Source organism: Myiozetetes cayanensis, unplaced genomic scaffold (genome assembly GCF_022539395.1).
Source record: "Myiozetetes cayanensis isolate MyiCay16 unplaced genomic scaffold, myiCay2020 scf848, whole genome shotgun sequence".
Classification (NCBI taxonomy): domain Eukaryota; kingdom Metazoa; phylum Chordata; class Aves; order Passeriformes; family Tyrannidae; genus Myiozetetes; species Myiozetetes cayanensis.
In genome coordinates, this window is record NW_026088128.1 from 1 (window position 1) to 19,457 (window position 19,457).

Here is a 19,457-nt window from a genome sequence, read left to right on the forward strand (position 1 = left end):
GGAACCCCCAAACCTCAGCACCCCAAAATCCCCAGACCCAGCACCACCAGGACCCCCCAAAATCCCCCTGGGGGGGACCCCAAAAACAACAAGGGGACGCCAAAACCTCCCCAGGGGACCCCATAATTCCAGTGGGAACCCCCAAATTCCAGCAGAGAACCCCCAAACCTCAGCACCATCGGGACCTCCTGGGGGACCCCCAAAATCCCCACAGGGGGGATCCCAAAAAACTCACAGGGAGCTTCAAATTCCAGTGGGAACCCCCAAATTCCAGCAGGGAACCCCAAATTCCAGTGGGAACCCCCAAATTCCAGCGGGGAACCCCCAAATTCCAGCAGGGAACCCCCAAACCTCAGCACCCCAAAATCCCCCAGACCCAGCACCACCAGGACCCCCATCAGGGGACCCCCAAAATCCCCCTTGGGAGGACCCCAAAAACAACAGGGGGACCCCAAACTTACCCAGGAGACCCCACAATTCCAGTGGGAACCCCCCAAATTCCAGCGGGGAACCCCCAAACCCCAAAATCCCCCAGACCCAGCACCACCAAGAATCCCTCTGAGGGGAAAGGACCCCAAACCCTCCCCCAAAATCCCCCAAATCCCCCAAAATTCCCGAAATCCCCTAAAATGCCCCCAAATCCCCTGAAATCCCCCAAAATGCCCCCAAAATCCCCAAAATCCCCCAAAATGCCCCAAAAATGCTCCAAAATCCTCCAAAATCCCCCCAAAATGCCCCAAAATGCCCCTCTAAATCCCCCAAAATCTCCCAAAATCCCCAAATGCCCAAAATGCCCCAAAATCCCCCAATTCCCCAAAATGCCCCAAAATCCCCTAAATCCCCCAAAATGCCCCCAAATCTCCAAATGCCCCAAAATCCTAAATCCCCAAAATCCCCAAATCCCCAAAATGCCCTAAAATCCCCTAAATGCCCCCAAATCCCCAAATGCCCCAAAATCCCCCCAAAATGCCCCTGCAAATCCCCTAAAATGCCCTCAAAATCCCCCAAATGCTCCCAAAATCCCCCAAAATGCCCCCAAATCCCCAAAAATGCCCCAAAATGCCCCCCAAATCCGCCCCAAAATCTCCCAAAATCCCCCCAAAATGCCCCTTAATCCCCCCAGAATCCCTATAAATCCCCCCAAAATCCCCCCCAAAATGCCCCAAAATCCCCAAAATCCCCCCCAAAATGCCCCAAAATCCCCAGACCCAGCACCACCAGGAGCCCCAAAATCCCCTGAGAGACCCCAAAAACAACAGGGGGACCCCAAAACCTCCCCATGGGACTCCATAATTCCAGTGGGAACCCCCAAATTCCAGTGGGAACCCCCAAATTCCAGCAGGGAACCCCCAAACCCCAAAATCCCCAAACCCAGCACCACTAAGAACCTCCGAGGGGAAGGACCCCAAACCCTCCCCCAAAAAAAACCCCACCACAGCCCTGAATTCCAGCAGGAATCCCCCAGAAATTCCAACGCCCTGAAATCCCAGAGACCCTGGGGACGTCTTGGGAGCCCCTAAACCCCCCTAAAAATCCCCAAAATGCCCCCAAAATGCCCCCAAAATCCCCTAAAATGCCCCCAAATCCCTAAAATCCCCCCCAAAATGCCCCAAAATCCTAAAGTATTTAGGTCTTTAGAGATCATCCCAGGTCTGAGTCTGGAGTGTACAAGTGCTTTTAGGAGTCTAGAATTTAAGGTCTTTAGGTCACAAGGTCTTTGGAGTATTTAAAGTCCTAAGGTATTTAGGGATCTGGAGTCACAGGGTGGCTGAGGTCACAAGATCATTTAGGGTCACAGTGCAGGTCTGGTCTTTTTAGTCACAGTCGTCGTCCAGGAGTCATGAGGTCATTCAAAGTCACAGATCTGAGTCTAGGGTGTATCAGAGGGTCCTAGGTCACGAAATTTTGGTCTTTAGGAGTTCTGGAGTCTGGTGCTTTTAGAGTCTTTGGGTATTTAGTGCTTTAGAGTCTAAGATGTTTTAGGAGTCATCCCAGGAGTGTTTTAGGAGTATTTTGGGTCTGGGTGTACAGGGTTCTAGGGTGCTTTGAGGGTCTTTTAGTCAAGGTCTTTGGGAGTCAAGGTGGAGTCTTTGAATCATTTGGAGTCACGAGGTATTTTTGGATCACAGGTCACAGGGTGTTTGGGTCACAAGGTGGCCTCAAGGTCACAGAGTCTGGAGTCACCCAGGGTGGTAGTCTAAATTAGTACAGGTTGGCATCTAGGTCCCCAGTGTACAAGTCATCAGGTCACAGGAGTGTACAAGTGCTTTGAAGTGCTTTTTAGTTCTGAGTCTAAGTGCTTTAGTCACAGATCTTTAGTCTTTTAGGGTCTGAGATCTTTAAGTCTAAGATGTATCAAGATCTTTAGATCACAGGTCTGGATTATTTAGAATTATTTAGATCTGGGTCTTTGGAGTCTTTAGGAGTCACAGGTGTACATAAGGTCACAGTCTGGGTATTTGGGAGTCTTTTTAAGGTCACAGTCTAGTGTGTAGGGTCACAGGTCACAAGGTCACAGGTCACTTTAAAATCCCTCGAAATCCCCAAAATCCCCCAACGCCCCAAAATCCCCCAAATCCCTCAAAATGTCCTCAAAAATGCTAAATTCCCCCAAAATCCCTAAATCCCCAAAAATCCCAAAATCCGGAAATCCCCCAAAACCCTCAAAATGTCCCCAAAATGCCCCCAAAATGCCCCAAAATGACCCAAAATCCCCCCAAAAAGCCCCACCTGGGCGGTGCTGCTGCAGCACTCGCTCTCCAGCCCCCTGTCCCGCAGGATCCGGGCGCATTCCCGAGCCCGGGAGAGGCTCCGGAGAGCCCCGGAATGATCCCCGGCACGCAGGGAGATGTGGCCCAGGTTGAAGTGACCGCGGAAAAGATCCTCCTGCAGCTGGGCCTGCCTGAAAAACAACCCCAAAAAGGGTGAGGGAGCCCAAAAACTGAGCTGGGAACCCCAAAATCTGAGCTGGGAACCCCAAGAACTGCTGGGAATGGAACTCCTGCAGCTGGGCCTGCCTGCAAAAACACCCCAAAATGGGTGAGGGAGCCCAAAAACTGAGCTGGGAACCCCAAAAACTGCTGGGAAAGGTTTTCCTGCAGGTGGGAATGCCTGGAATGGGGGGGAAAAGGGATGAGGGACCCCCAAAAACTGAGCTGGGAACCCCAAAAACTGCTGGGAAAGGTCCTCCTGCAGCTGGGAATGAAAAAAGTGGGAAAAGGGGTGAGGGAGCCCCAAAATCTGAGCTGGGAACCCCAAAAACTGCTGGGAAAGATCCTCCTGCAGCTGGGCCTGCCTGAAAAAACACCCCAAAATGGGTGAGGGAGCCCAAAAACTGAGCTGGGAACCCCAAAATCTGAGCTGGGAACCCCAAAAACTGAGCTGGGAACCCCAAAATCTGAGCTGGGAACCCCAAAATCTGAGCTGGGAAACCCAAAAACTGAGCTGGGAACCCCAAAAACTGAGCTGGGAACCCCAGAAATGCTGGGAAAGATCCTCCTGCAGCTGGGCCTGCCTGCAAAAACACCCCAAAATGGGTGAGGGAGCCCAAAATCTGAGCTGGGAACCCCAAAAATTGATGGGAAAGGTTTTCCTGCAGGTGGGAATGTCTGGAAAATGGCAGGAAAAGGGGTGAGGGAACCCCAAAATCTGAGCTGGGAACCCCAAAATCTGAGCTGGGAACCCCAGAAATGCTGGGAAAGATCCTCCTGCAGCTGGGCCTGCCTGCAAAAACAACCCAAAAAAGGGTGAGGGAAACCCAAAATCTGAGCTGGGAACCCCAAAAACTGAGCTGGGAACCCCAAAAACTGAGCTGGGAACCCCAAAAACTGCTGGGAAAGATCCTCCTGCAGCTGGGCCTGCCTGAAAAACACCCCAAAATGGGTGAGGGACTCCAAAAATGAGGGTGGGAACCCCAAAAACTGAGCTGGGAACCCCAGAAATGCTGGGAAAGGTCCTCCTGCAGCTGGGCCTGCCTGCAAAAACACCTCAAAAAGGGTGAGGGAGCCCAAAAACTGAGCTGGGAACCCCAAAAACTGAGCTGGGAACCCCCAAAATCTGAGCTGGGAACCCCAAAAACTGCTGGGAAAGATCCTCCTGCAGCTGGGCCTGCCTGCAAAAACACCCCAAAATGGGTGAGGGACCCCAAAAACTGAGCTGGGAACCCCAAAATCTGAGCTGGGAACCCCAGAAATGCTGGGAAAGGTTTTCCTGCAGGTGGGAATGCCTGGAATGGGGGGGAAAAGGGATGAAGGAATCCCAAAAATGAGGGTGGGACCCCAAAAACTGTTGGGAAAGGTCCTCCTGGAGATGGGAATGGTCAGAAAAAGAGGGGAAAAGGGGTGAGGGACCCCCAAAAACTGAGCTGGGAACCCCAAAAACTGCTGGGAAAGGTTTTCCTGGAGCTGGGAATGCCTGCAAAACCACCCCAAAAAGGGTGAGGGAGCCCCAAAATCTGAGCTGGGAACCCCAAAAACTGGTGGGAAAGGTCCTCTTGGAGATGGGAATGAAAAAAGTGGGAAAAAGGGGTGAGGGACCCCAAAAACTGAGCTGGGAACCCCAGAAATGCTGGGAAAGGTTCTCCTGCAGCTGGGCCTGCCTGCAAAACCACCCCAAAAAAGGGTGAGGGACCCCAAAATCTGAGCTGGGAACCCCAAAAACTGAGCTGGGAACCCCAAAAACTGCTGGGAAAGGTTTTCCTGCAGGTGGGAATGTCTGCAAAACCACCCCAAAAAGGGTCAGGGAGCCCCCAAATCTGAGTTGGGAACCCCAGAAATGCTGGGAATGGAACTCCTGCAGGTGGGAATGTCTGCAAAAACACCCCAAAAAGGGTGAGAGACCCCAAAATCTGAGCTGGGAAACCCAAAAACTGAGCTGGGAACCCCAAGAACTGCTGGGAAAGATCCTCCTGCAGCTGGGCCTGCCTGCAAAAACACCCCAAAAAGGGTGAGGGACCCCAAAAACTGAGCTGGGGACCCCAAAAACTGCTGGGAAAGGTCCTCCTGCAGCTGGGCCTGCCTGCAAAAACACCCCAAAAAGGGTGAGGGACCCCAAAAACTGAGCTGGGAACCCCAAAATGGGTGAGGGACCCCAAAAACTGAGCTGGGAACCCCAAAATGGGTGAGGGACCCCAAAAACTGAGCTGGGAACCCCAAAATGGGTGAGGGACCCCAAAAACTGAGCTGGGAACCCCAAAATGGGTGAGGGACCCCAAAAACTGCTGGGAACCCCAAAAACTGATGGGAAAGATCCTCCTGCAGCTGGGCCTGCCTGCAAAACCACCCCAAAATGGGTGAGGGACCCCAAAATCTGAGCTGGGAACCCCAAAAACTGAGCTGGGAACCCCAGAAATGCTGGGAAAGATCCTCCTGCAGCTGGGCCTGCCTGCAAAAACACCCCAAAATGGGTGAGGGACTCCAAAAATGAGGGTGGGAACCCCAAAAACTGAGCTGGGAACCCCAAAAATTGAGCTGGGAACCCCAAAAACTGCTGGGAAAGGTTTTCCTGCAGGTGGGAATGTCTGCAAAACCACCCCAAAATGGGTGAGGGAGCCCCAAAATCTGAGCTGGGAAACCCAAAAACTGCTGGGAAAGATCCTCCTGCAGCTGGGCCTGCCTGCAAAAACACCCCAAAATGGGTGAGGGAGCCCAAAAACTGAGCTGGGAACCCCAAAAACTGAGCTGGGAACCCCAAAAATGAGGGTGGGAACCCCAAAAACTGCTGGGAAAGATCCTCCTGCAGCTGGGCCTGCCTGAAAAACACCCCAAAAAAAGGGTGAGAGACCCCAAAATCTGAGCTGAGAACCCCAAAATCTGAGCTGGGAACCCCAAAAACTGAGCTGGGAACCCCAGAAATGCTGGGAAAGGTTTTCCTGCAGCTGGGCCTGCCTGCAAAAACACCCCAAAAAAGGGTGAGGGACCCCAAAAACTGAGCTGGGAACCCCCCAGAATCTGCTGGGAAAGGTTTTCCTGGAGTTGGGAATGAAAAAAGTGGGAAAAGGGGTGAGGGAACCCCAAAAAGTGAGGTGGGAACCCCAGAAATGTTGGGAAAGGTTTTCCTGCAGGTGGGAATGGCTGGAAAATGGCAGGAAAAGGGGTGAGGGAGCCCCAAAAACTGAGCTGGGAACCCCAGAAATGCTGGGAATGGAACTCCTGGAGCTGGGAATGCCTGGAAAATAGCAGGAAAAGGGGTGAGGGAACCCCAAAATGGGGGTGGGACCCCAAAAACTGCTGGGAAAGGTCCTCCTGGAGATGGGAATGGCCAGAAAAAGGTGGGAAAAGGGTTAGGGAGCCCCAAAAGTGAGGGTGGGAACCCCAAAAACTGATGGGAAAGGTCCTCTTGGAGCTGGGAATGAAAAAAGTGGGAAAAAGGGGTGAGGGAGTCCCAAAAACTGAGCTGGGAACCCCAAAAACTGCTGGAAAGATCCTCCTGCAGCTGGGCCTGCCTGCAAAAACACCCCAAAAAGGGTGAGGGAGCCCCAAAAACTGAGCTGGGAACCCCAAAAACTGAGCTGGGAACCCCAGAAATGCTGGGAAAGGTTTTCCTGCAGGTGGGAATGGTCAGAAAAAGGTGGGAAAAGGGGTGAGGGAGACCCAAAATTGAGGGTGGGACCCCAAAAACTGCTGGGAAAGATCCTCCTGCAGATGGGAATGCCTGGAAAACGACCCCAAAAAGGGTGAGGGACCCCAAAATCTGAGCTGGGAACCCCAAAAATTGCTGGGAAAGGTCCTCCTGGAAATGGGAATGGTCAGAAAAAGGTGGGAAAAGGGGTGAGGGAGCCCCAAAATCTGGGGTGGGACCCCAAAATCTGCTGGGAAAGGTTTTCCTGCAGGTGGGAATGCCTGGAATGAGGGGGAAAAGGGGTGAGGGAACCCCAAAAATGGGGGTGGGACCCCAAAAACTGCTGGGAAAGATCCTCCTGCAGCTGGGAATGGCTGGAATGGGGGGGAAAAGCAGTGAGGGAGCCCCAAAATTTGGGGAGGAACCCCCCAAAATCTGCTGGGAAAGATTTTCCTGGAGCCGGGAATGGCCAGAAAAAGGCAGGAAAAGGGGTGAGGGAGCCCCAAAATCTGAGCTGGGAACCCCAAAAACTGAGCTGGGAACCCCAGAAATGTTGGGAAAGGTTTTCCTGCAGGTGGGAATGCCTGGAAAATGGGGGGAAAAGGGGTGAGGGAACCCCAGAAATGAGGGTGGGACCCCAAAAACTGCTGGGAAAGATCCTGCTGAAGTTGGGAATACCTGGAATGGGGGGGAAAAGGGGTGAGGGAGCCCCAAAAAGTGAGGTGGGTAGCCCAAAATCTGGGGTGAAACTCCCCAGAATCTGCTGGGAAAGGTTTTCCTGCAGGTGGGAATGCCTGGAAAATGGCAGGAAAAGGGGTGGGGGAACCCCAAAATCTAAGCTGGGAACCCCAAAAACTGCTGGGAAAGGTTTTCCTGCAGATGGGAATGAAAAAAGTGGGAAAAGGGGTGAGGGAGCCCCAAAAACTGAGCTGGAAACCCCCAGAATCTGCTGGGAAAGGTCCTCCTGCAGCTGGGCCTGCCTGCAAAAACACCCCAAAAAGGGTGAGGGACCCCAAAATCTGAGCTGGGAACCCCAGAAACTGCTGGGAAAGCTTTTCCTGCAGGTGGGAATGGCCAGAAAAAGGTGGGAAAAGGGGTGAGGGAGCCCCAAAAATGGGGGTGGGACTCCAAAAACTGCTGGGAAAGATCCTCCTGCAGCTGGGCCTGCCTGCAAAACCACCCCAAAAAGGGTGAGGGAACCCCAAAACTGAGCTGGGAACCCCAAAAATGCTGGGAAAGGTCCTCCTGGAGCTGGGAATGCCCGGAATGGGGGGGAAAAGGGGTGAGAGAACCCCAAAAATGAGGATGGGACCCCAAAAACTGCTGGGAAAGGTCCTCCTGCAGCTGGGAATGAAAAAAGTGGGAAAAGGGGTGAGGGACCCCCAAAAACTGAGCTGGGAACCCCAAAAACTGCTGGGAAAGGTTTTCCTGCAGGTGGGAATGCCTGCAAAACGACCACAAAAAAGGGTCAGGGACCCCCCAAAATCTGAGCTGGGAACCCCAAAAACTGAGCTGGGAACCCCAGGAATGCTGGGAAAGGTTTTCCTGCAGATGGGAATGCCTGGAAAATGGCAGGAAAAGGGGTGGGGGAACCCCAAAATCTAAGCTGGGAACCCCAGAAATGCTGGGAAAGATCCTCCTGCAGCTGGGCCTGCCTGCAAAAACACCCCAAAAAGGGTGAGGGACCCCAAAAACTGAGCTGGGAACCCCAAAAACTGAGCTGGGAACCCCAAAAATTGAGCTGGGAACCCCAAAAACTGATGGGAAAGATCCTCCTGGAAATGGGAATGGTCAGAAAAAGGTGGGAAAAGGGGTGAGGGAACCCCAAAATGGGGGTGGGAACCCAAAAATGCTGGGAAAGGTTTTCCTGCAGGTGGGAATGCCTGGAATGGGGGGGAAAAGGGGTGAGGGAACCCCAAAATCTGAGCTGGGAACCCCAAAAACTGCTGGGAAAGATCCTCTTGGAGATGGGAATGAAAAAAGTGGGAAAAGGGGTGAGGGAGCCCCAAAAACTGAGCTGGGAACCCCAAAACTGATGGGAAAGATCCTCCTGCAGCTGGGCCTGCCTGCAAAAACACCCCAAAATGGGTGAGGGAGCCCAAAAACTGAGCTGGGAACCCCAAAATCTGAGCTGGGAACCCAAAAAACTGAGCTGGGAACCCCAAAAACTGAGCTGGGAACCCCAAAATCTGAGCTGGGAACCCCAAAAACTGCTGGGAATGGAACTCCTGCAGATGGGAATGCTTGGAAAATGACCCCAAAAAGGGTGAGGGGACCCCAAAAACTGAGCTGGGAACCCCAAAAACTGAGCTGGGAACCCCAAAAACTGAGCTGGGAACCCCAGAAATGCTGGGAAAGATCCTCCTGCAGCTGGGCCTGCCTGAAAAAACACCCCAAAAAAGGTGAGGGACCCCAAAATCTGAGCTGGGAACCCCAAAAATTGCTGGGAAAGATCCTCCTGCAGCTGGGCCTGCCTGCAAAAACACCCCAAAATGGGTGAGGGACCCCAAAAACTGAGCTGGGAACCCCAAAATCTGAGCTGGGAACCCCCAAAATCTGGTGAGGGACCCCCAAAAACTGCCTGGAACACGAGGAACAGGGGTGAGGGGACCCCCAAAATATGGTGTGGGACCCCTCAAAATCTGCCTGGAAAAGGGGGAAAAGGGAGTGAGGGACCCCCAAATCTGGAGTGGGACCCCCAAAATCTGGTGTGGGACCCCCAAAATCTGGTGTGGGACCCCCAAAATGTGCTGTGGGACCCTCAAATCTCCCTGAAAAAGGGGGAAAGGGGAGTGAAGGAGCCCCAAAATCTTGTGTGGGACCCCCAAATCTGCCTGGAAAAGGGGGAAAAGAGGGAAAAAGGGGGGAAAAGGGGGAAAAGGGAGTGAGTGACCCCCAAATCTGGAGTGGGACCCCCAAAATCTGCCTGAAAAAGAGGGAAAAAGGGGGAAAAGGGAGGGAGAGACCCCCCGAAATCCAGTTGGAGCCCCCCCAGAGCGCCCCCCAGCCCCTCACTCGGCCAGGAAGATGCTCTTGCGGATGAAGTGGTGGCACTGCCGGGGGTCCCGCAGCGCGTCGTGCACCAGGCCCAGGTTGAGGTAGAGCCGAGTCCGCATCTCCGCCAGCTCCCGCCGGGACACCGAGCCTGGACACCGAAAACAGGGAGAAAAACGGGGAAAACAACCCCGGAATCCGTAAAAACATACCCAGAATTGGTAAAAATACTCCTGGAATCGGTAAAAACACCCCCAGAATTGGTAAAAACACCCCCGGAATCGGTAAAAACACCCCTGGAATCGGTAAAAACACCCCCAAAATCCATAAAACATCCCCGGAATTGGTAAAAACACCCCCAGAATTGGTAAAAACACCCCCGAAATCGGTAAAAAAACACCCGGAATCGGTAAAAACACCCCCTAAATCGGTAAAAACACCCCCAAAATTGGTAAAGACACCCCTGAAATCCATAAAAACATCCCTGGAATCAGTAAAAACACCCCTGAAATTGGTAAAAACACCCCCAGAATTGGTAAAAACACCCCCGAAATTGGTAAAAACACCCCCAGAATTGGTAAAAACACCCCCAAAATCGGTAAAAACACACCCAGAATTGGTAAAAACACCCCCGGAATCCATAAAACACCCCCTAAATTGGTAAAAACACCCCTGAAATTGGTAAAAACACCCCCAGAATTGGTAAAAACACCCCCAAAACCAGTAAAAACACCCCCGGAATTGGTAAAGACACCCCCGGAATGCATAAAAGAGCCCCGGAATCGGTAAAAACACCCCCAGAATCGGTAAAAACACCCCCGGAATTGGTAAAGACACCCCCGGAATTGGTAAAGACACCCCCGGAATTGGTAAAGACACCCCCGGAATTGGTAAAAACACCCCTGGAATTGGTAAAAACACCCCTGAAATTAGTAAAAACACACCCAGAATTGATAAAAACACCCCCAAAATCGGTAAAAACACCCCCGGAATTGGTAAAAACACCCCCGGAATCCATAAAACATCCCCGGAATTGGTAAAAACACCCCTGGAATTGGTAAAAACACCCCCGAAATCCATAAAAATACCCCCGAAATTGGTAAAGACACCCCTGAAATTGGTAAAAACACCCCCGAAATTGGTAAAAACACCCCTGGAATTGGTAAAAACACCCCCGGAATCGGTAAAAACACCCCCGGAATCGGTAAAAAAACACCCAGAATTGGTAAAAACACCCCTGAAATCCATAAAACACCCCCGGAATCCGTAAAACACCCCCCAGAATCCGTAAAAACATCCCCGGAATCGGTAAAAACACCCCCGGAATCCATAAAACATCCCCGGAATCGGTAAAAACAACCCCAGAATTGGTAAAAACACCCCTGGAATTGGTAAAAACACCCCCGGAATCCATAAAACATCCCCGGAATTGGTAAAAACACCCCCGGAATTGGTAAAAACACCCCTGGAATTGGTAAAACACCCGAATCGGTAACAACACCCGGAATCAGGTAAAACACCCAGAATTGGTAAAAACACACCCAGAATTGGTAAAAACACCCCCGGAATCGGTAAAAACACCCCTGAAATTGGTAAAAACACACCCAGAATTGGTAAAAACACACCCAGAATTGGTAAAGACACCCCCAAAATCGGTAAAAACACACCCGAAATCGGTAAAAAAACACCCAGAATTGGTAAAAACACCCCTGAAATCCATAAAACACCCCCGGAATCCGTAAAACACCCCCCAGAATCCATAAAAACACACCCAGAATTGGTAAAAACACCCCCGGAATCCATAAAACATCCCCGGAATCGGTAAAAACACCCCCGGAATTAGTAAAAACACCCCTGGAATTGGTAAAAACACCCCCGAAATCGGTAAAAACACCCCCAGAATTGGTAAAAACACTCCCAAAATCCATAAAAACACCCCCGAAATCGGTAAAGACACCCCTGAAATTGGTAAAGACACCCCTGAAATCGGTAAAAACACCCCTGAAATCGGTAAAAACGCCCCTGAAATCGGTAAAAACACCCCCTAAATCCATAAAACACCCTTGAAATTGGTAAAAACACCCCCAGAATTGGTAAAAACACTCCCAAAATCCATAAAAACACCCCCAAAATCGGTAAAGACACCCCTGAAATCGGTAAAAACGCCCCCTAAATCCATAAAACACCCTTGAAATTGGTAAAAACACACCCAGAATTGGTAAAAACACCCTCGGAATCAGTAAAAACACCTCCGAAATTGGTAAAAACACCTCCAAAATCCATAAAAACACCCCCAAAATTGGTAAAAACACACCCAGAATTGGTAAAAACACCCCCGAAATCGGTAAAAAAACACCCGAAATCGGTAAAAACACCCCCCGAAATCGGTAAAAACACCCCCTAAATCCACACTTGGGGTCCCACCGTGGGTTGAGAAACCCCAAAACCCAGTGGGACACCCCAAACTCACTGTGAGACCCCAAACCCTGCTGTGAGACCCCAAAACCCCCCATGAGACCCAAAATCCACTGAGACCCCCAAAATACATTGACAGACCCCAAAACCCCCTCCCACACCCATTCCCAGATCCCAAACCCCCACCCTGCTCCCCCAAACCCCTCCTAACCCCCTCCTACACCCATTCCCAGATCCCAAGCCCCCTCCCATGCCCCCCAATCCCTCCCACCTTTCCCAAATCCTCCCACCCCCCTTCCAAAACCCATTCTCAGACCCCAAACCCTCTCCCACTCCCCCATGTCCCCCTCCCACCCCTCCTTGTCCCTCTCCCCGCCCTTTCCCGCCATTCCCGTTATTCCCGGGAATCATGCCCACCTTCCAGCTTCTCCTCCACGATGGCCAGGCTGGTCCTGAAGGCCCCCTCGGCCTCCCTGAGCGCGGCCCCCCCTTCCTGGGTCCCCCGGCTGGGTCCCCCCGGGCTGGGTCCCCCCACTCTCAGCCATGAACATGAAGGTGCGGCCGATGGTGGCCCAGGCGCGCTGCTGCTCCGTGTGATCCCCCAGATCCTGGGCCAGGGCCAGGTGCTGCCGCTGGTGCTGCCACAGGGACACCCCAAATCCATGGGGAGCCCCAAAATCCAGGGACAGCCCCAAAACCCCACTGCCAGAAACCCCAAAACTGCTCCCACAGCCCCCAAAACTGCTCCGTGTGATCGCCCAAATCCTGAGCCAGGACCAGGATCTGCTGCTGGTGCTGGGATAGGGACACCCCAAATCCATGGGGAGCCCCAAAAACTGAGCCCTGACACCCCAAAACCCCAAAACCCCACTGCCAGAAACCCCAAAACTGCTCCCACACACCCCAAAACCCCACTGCCAGAAACCCCAAAACTGCTCCGTGTGATCCCCCAGATCCTGGGCCAGGGCCAGGTGCTGCCGCTGGTGCTGGGATAGCAACACCCCAAATCCGTGGGGAGACACAAAAACTGAGCCCTGACACCCCAAATCCATGGGGAGCCCCAGAAACCGAGCCCTGACCCCCAAAAACCCCAAAAACCCACAGCCAGAAACCCCAAAACTGCTCCGTGTGATTCCCCAGCTCCTGCGCCAGGGCCAGGTGCTGCCGCTGGTGCTGGGATAGCAACACCCCAAACCCATGGGGAGCCCCAAAAACTGAGCCCCAAAAACCCCAAAAACCCACTGCCAGAAACCCCAAAACTGCTCTGTGTCATCCCCCAGATCCTGGGTCAGCACCAGGTGCTGGGACAAGGACACCCCAAATCCATGGGGAGCCCCAAAAACTGAGCCCTGACCCCCCAAAACCCTAAAAACCCCACTACCAGAAACCCCAAAACTGCTCCCACAGCCCCCAAAACTGCTCCAGGTCATTCCCCATATCCTGGGCCAGGGCCTGGTGCTGGGACAAGGACACCCCAAATCCATGGGGAGCCCCAAAAACTGAGCCCTGACCCCCAAAACCCTAAAAACCCCACTGCCAGAAACCCCAAAACTGCTCCGTGTCATCCCCCAGACCCACAAACCCCTTCCCAGACTCCCCACATTCAGCAGGAAATGACCCCAAACCCCCTTCCAGGTCCCCTAACCCCCCTCCCAGATCCTCCAAACCCCATCCCACACTCCCAAACCCTTCCCAACCCCCAAAACCCCTCCCAGCCCCCAAACTCCCTCCCAACTCCTAAACCCACTCCCAGCTCCTCCAAACCCCATCCCACACTCCCCAAACCCTTCCCAACCCCCCAAAACCCCTCCCAGCCCCCAAGCTCCTCCCAACTCCTAAACCCACTCCCAGCTCCTCCAAGCCCCATCCTCACTCCCAAACTCCTCCCAGCCCCTCAATCCCCCTCTCAGCCCCCCAAACTCCTCCAGCCCTCAAACTCCCTCCCAGCTCCTCCAAACCCCTTCCCAAACTCCCCAAACCCCTTCCCACACCCTCCAAACGCCCTCCCAGCCTGCGAAACTCCTCCCAGCCCCCAAAACTCCCTCCCAGCCCCCAAACCCCTCCCAGCCCCCAAATCCCTCCCAGCCCCCAATCCCCACCAGCCCCCGCAGACCTTGAGGGCAGCCTCGTATCTCTCCAGCTCCGCCAGGCGCTCCCCGATTTTCCGGTGGGCCACGGCGCATCCCAAGGGATCGCCGGCCCCCTCCAGCAGCCTCAGCTCCTCCCTGTGCTCCTCCAGAGCCTCCTCGTAGCGCCCTGGGGGGATTGGGGTGGGAGTTACAGCCTGGGGGGGCTCCTGAGTGCCGGGATTTGGGGTCGGGGCTCACCCTGGGCGGCCAAGAGCTCCCCGAGGCGGTTGCAGGCGGCGGCCGCGTCCGCGACATTCCCGGAGAGCAGGGACTTCTCCTTGGATTTCTGCAGCTCTGGGGGCGGGGAGAGGGTCAGAACCCCCCTCAGAGGGTCGGGGGGCACCCCAAAAGGGGGGTAGGGTGGTGGGGAACCCCCCTTGTCGGGATTCAGGGAGGGGAAAAGGGTCCCACCCCACACCCGGAGAGTTTGGGGTGGGATGGGATTGTCCTAAAGAAGGTTTGGGGTGGGATGGGAAGGGGATTGTCCTAAAGAAGGTTTGGGGTGGGAAGGGGATTGTCCTAAAGAAGGTTTGGGATGGGAAGGGGATTGTCCTAAAGAAGGTTTGGGGTGGGATGGGATTGTCCTAAAGAAGGTTTGGGGTGGGATGGTTTTCTAAAGAAGGTTTGGGGTGGGGTGGGATTGTCCTAAAGAAGGTTTGGGGTGGGCTGGGATTGTCCTAAAGAAGGTTTGGGGTGGGATGGGAAGGATTGTCCTAAAGAAGGTTTGGGGTGGGATGGGAAGGATTGTCCTAAAGAAGGTTTGGGATGGGAAGGGATTGTCCTAAAAAGGTTTGGGGTGGGATGGGATTGTCCTAAAGAAGGTTTGGGGTGGGATGGGAAGGATTGCCCTAAAGAAGGTTTGGGGTGGGGTGGGAGAGGATTGTCCTAAAGAAGGTTTGGGGTGGGATGGGATTGTCCTAAAGAAGGTTTGGGGTGGGATGGGATTGTCCTAAAGAAGGTTTGGGGTGGGATAGGAAGGGTTGTCCTAAAGAAGGTTTGGGGTGGGATGGGATTGTCCTAAAGAAGGTTTGGGGTGGGATGGGAAGGAGATTGTCCTAAAGAAGGTTTGGGGTGGGGTGGGAAGGGATTGTCCTAAAGAAGGTTTGGGGTGGGATGAGGATTGTCCTAAAGAAGGTTTGGGGTGGGATGGGAAGGGGATTGTCCTAAAGAAGGTTTGGGATGGGATGGGATTGGGATTGTCCTAAAGAAGGTTTGGGGTGGGATGGGATTGGGATTGTCCTAAAGAAGGTTTGGGGTGGGATGGGATTGGGATTGTCCTAAAGAAGGTTTGGGATGGGATGGGATTGGGATTGTCCTAAAGAAGGTTTGGGATGGGATGGGATTGGGATTGTCCTAAAGAAGGTTTGGGGTGGGATGGGATTGTCCTAAAGAAGGTTTGGGGTGGGATGGGATTGGGATTGTCCTAAAGAAGGTTTGGGGTGGGAATGGGAAATGGGATTGTCCTAAAGAAGGTTTGGGGTGGGATGGGATTGGGATTGTCCTAAAGAAGGTTTGGGGTGGGATGGGAAGGGGATTGTCCTAAAGAAGGGTTGGGGTGGGATGGGAAGGGGATTGTCCTAAAGAAGGTTTGGGGTGGGAATGGGATTGTCCTAAAGAAGGTTTGGGATGGGAAGGGGATTGTCCTAAAGAAGGTTTGGGGTGGGATGGGATTGTCCTAAAGAAGGTTTGGGATGGGAAGGGGATTGTCCTAAAGAAGGTTTGGGATGGGAAGGGGATTGTCCTAAGGAAGGTTTGGGGTGGGATGGGATTGTCCTAAAGAAGATTTAGGGTGGGATGGGATTGCCCTAAAGAAGGTTTGGGGTGGGATGGGATTGTCCTAAAGAAGGTTTGGGATGGGACAGGATTGTCCTAAAGAAGGTTTGGGGTGGGAAGGGGATTGTCCTAAAGAAGGTTTGGGATGGGAAGGGGATTGTCCTAAAGAAGGTTTGGGGTGGGATGGGATTGTCCTAAAGAAGGTTTGGGATGGGAAGAGGATTGTCCTAAAGAAGGTTTGGGGTGGGATGGGAAGGGGATTGTCCTAAAGAAGGTTTGGGGTGGGATGGGATTGTCCTAAAGAAGGTTTGGGGTGGGATGGGATTGTCCTAAAGAAGGTTTGGGGTGGGAAAGGGATTGTCCTAAAGAAGGTTTGGGGTGGGATGGGATTGTCCTAAAGAAGGTTCAGGATGGGATGGGATTGTCCTAAAAAAGGTTTGGGGTGGGATGGGGATGGGATTGTCCTAAAGAAGGTTTGGGGTGGGATGGGATTGTCCTAAAGAAGGTTTGGGATGGGATGGGATTGTCCTAAAGAAGGTTTGGGGTGGGATGGGGAGGGGATTGTCCTAAAGAAGGTTTGGGGTGGGATGGGATTGTCCTAAAGAAGGTTTGGGGTGGGATGGGATTGTCCTAAAGAAGGTTTGGGGGTGGGATGGGATTGTCCTAAAGAAGGTTTGGGGTGGGATGGGATTGTCCTAAAGAAGGTTTGGGGTGGGATGGGATGGGATTGTCCTAAAGAAGGTTTGGGGGTGGGATGGGATTGTCCTAAAGAAGGTTTGGGGTGGGATGGGATTGTCCTAAAGAAGGTTTGGGGTGGGATCCAGGGAATCTCCCCAGGGATCCAAGGAATCCTCTTAGGGACTTGATGAGCCCCCCCCAGGGACACGAGGACCCCCCAAATGTGGGGAGAGAGAACTTGGAGGGGGGGAAAGGGGGGGCACTGAACCCCTGTGGGGGGGATTGAGGGACCCCCAGTGGGGGAGATTTGAGCCCTCTGAGGGGGGATTTGATCCCATGGGGGGGCTGAGGGACCCCCGAGGGTGATGAGGGACCCTGGGAGGGGTGAGGGACCCCTGGATTGTTTGAGGGACCCTGGGAGAGTCTGAGGGACCCCGGGAGTGTCTGAGGGACCCCTGGAGTGTCTGAGGGACCCCTGGAGAGTCTGAGGGACCCCGGGAGTGTCTGAGGGACCCCTGGAGTGTCTGAGGGACCCCTGGAGAGTCTGAGGGACCCCCAGAGTGTCTGAGGGACCCCCGGAGTATCTGAGGGACCCCTGGAGAGTCTGAGGGACCCCCAGAGTGTCTGAGGGACCCCCGGAGTATCTGAGGGACCCCTGGAGAGTCTGAGGGACGTCGGGAGGTGTCTGAGGGACCCCTGGAGAGTCTGAGGGACCCCTGGGCATTGAGTGACCCCAGGAGTGTCTGAGGGACCCCGGGAGTGTCTGAGTGACCCCGGGAGTGTCTGAGGGACCCCTGGGCATGGTGACCCCAGGAGTGTCTGAGGGACCCCGGGAGTGTCTGAGTGACCCCGGGAGTGTCTGAGGGACCCCTGGGCATTGAGTGACCCCTGGAGTGTCTGAGGGACCCCGGGAGTGTCTGAGGGACCCCGGGAGTGTCTGAGGGACCCTGGGCATTGAGTGACCCCTGGAGTGTCTGAGGGACCCCGGGAGTGTCTGAGGGACCCCGGGGGTGTCTGAGGGACCCCGGGGGTGTCTGAGGGACCCCGGGGGTGTCTGAGTGACCCCTGAAGTGTCTGAGGGACCCCTGGGCATTGAGTGACCCCGGGAGTGTCTGAGGGACCCGGGGAGTGTCTGAGGGACCCCTGGAGTGTCTGAGGGACCCCTGAAGTGCCTGAGTGACCCCTGGAGAGTCTGAGGGACCCCTGGAGAGTCTGAGGGACCCCCGGGAGTGTCTGAGGGACCCCAGGAGAGTCTGAGTGACCCCCAGAGTGTCTGAGTGACCCCAGGGGTGTCTGAGGGACTTCAGGAGAGTCTGAGGGACCCCCGGGAGTGTCTGAGGGACCCCTGGAGAGTCTGAGGGACCCCAGGAGAGTCTGAGGGACCCCTGAAGTGCCTGAGTGACCCCTGGAGAGTCTGAGGGACCCCTGGAGAGTCTGAGGGACCCCCGGGAGTGTCTGAGGGACCCCTGGAGTGTCTGAGGGACCCCTGGAGTGTCTGAGGGACCCCTGGGCATTAAGTGACCCCAGGAGTGTCTGAGGGACCCCTGGAGTGTCTGAGGGACCCCTGGAGTGTCTGAGTGACCCCTGGAGTGTCTGAGGGACCCCTGGAGTGTCTGAGGGACCCCTGGAGTGTCTGAGTGACCCCAGGAGTGTCTGAGGGACCCCTGGAGTGTCTGAGGGACCCCTGGAGTGTCTGAGTGACCCCAGGAGTGTCTGAGGGACCCCTGGAGTGTCTGAGGGACCCCGGGAGTATCTGAGGGACCTGGGGGGTGTCTGAGGGACCCCTGGGCATTGAGTGACCCCGGGAGTGTCTGATGGACACCAGGAGAGTCTGAGGGACCCCTGGAGTGTCTGAGGGACCCCTGGAATGTCTGAGGGACCCCTGGAGTGTTTGAGGGACCCCGGGAATGTCTGAGGGACCCCCGGAGAGTCTGAGGGACCCCGGGAATGTCTGAGGGACCCCCGGAGAGTCTGAGGGACCCCTGGAGTGTCTGAGGGACCCGAGGAGTGCCTGAGTGACCCCGGGGGTGTCTGAGGGACCCCTGGAATGCCTGAGGGACCCCCGGAGTGTCTGAGGGACCCCTGGAGTGTCCGAGGGACCTGGGGGATATCTGAGGGGACCCCGGGAGTGTCTGAGGGACCTCGGGAGTGTCTGAGGGACCCTCTGGAGTCTCTGAAGGACCCCTGCAGATATCTGAGGGACCCCTGAGCATTGAGTGAACCCTGGAGTGTCTGAGTGACCCTGGGAATATCTGAGGAACCCCTGGGAGTGTCTGAGGGACCCCTGGAGTGTCTGAGGGACCCCGGGAGTGTCTGAGGGACCCCGGGAGTGTCTGAGGGACCCCTGGGAGTGTCTGAGGGATCTCAGGAGTGTCTGAGGGACCCCCGGACACTGAGTGACCCCTGGAGTTTCTGAGGGACCCCGGGAATGTCTGAGGGACCCCAGGAGTGTCTGAGTGACCCCAGGAGTGTCTGAATGACCCCCGGAGTGTCTGAGGGACCTCAGGAGTGTCTGATAAATCCCTGGAGAGTCTGAGGGACCCCGGGAGTGTCTGATGGACCCCGGGAGTGTCTGAGGGACCCCGGGAGTGTCTGAGGGACCCAGGGAGTGTCTGAGGGACCCCTGGGCATTGAGTGACCCCTGGAGTGTCTGAGGGACCCCTGGAGTGTCTGAGGGACCCCAGGGGTGTCTGAGGGACCCCAGGGGTATCTCAGGAGTATCTCAGGGACCCCTGGAATGTCTGAGTGACCTCTGGAGTGTCTGAGGGACCCCAGGGGGTGTCTGAGGTACCCCTGGAGTGTCTGAGGGACCCCAGGAGTGTCTGAGGGACCCCTGAGCATTGAGTGACCCCGGGAGTGTTTGAGGGACCCTGGGAATGTCTGAGGGACCCTGGGCATTGAGTGACCTGG

The 19,457-nt window shown here is 54.7% G+C and overlaps 1 protein-coding gene and 1 long non-coding RNA gene across 2 annotated transcripts; both read right to left on the minus strand.

Moving 5' to 3' along the window:
* Positions 1–2,730: 2,730 nt before the first annotated feature.
* LOC126652426 (tonsoku-like protein) lies at positions 2,731–12,457 on the minus strand (the record flags this gene model as incomplete). Its single annotated transcript, XM_050339159.1, has 3 exons — positions 12,385–12,457; positions 9,574–9,703; positions 2,731–2,902 (listed from the first exon to the last, which is right to left on the minus strand). Coding segments are annotated over exons 2-3 (273 nt in total), but the record flags the coding sequence as incomplete, so codon positions are not given.
* A 37-nt stretch (positions 12,458–12,494) lies between these two features.
* Positions 12,495–14,390, minus strand: LOC126652427 (uncharacterized). Its single transcript, XR_007631971.1, has 3 exons — positions 14,295–14,390; positions 14,081–14,223; positions 12,495–12,605 (listed from the first exon to the last, which is right to left on the minus strand). It is a non-coding gene; the product is annotated as an uncharacterized LOC126652427 (long non-coding RNA).
* Positions 14,391–19,457: the final 5,067 nt, after the last annotated feature.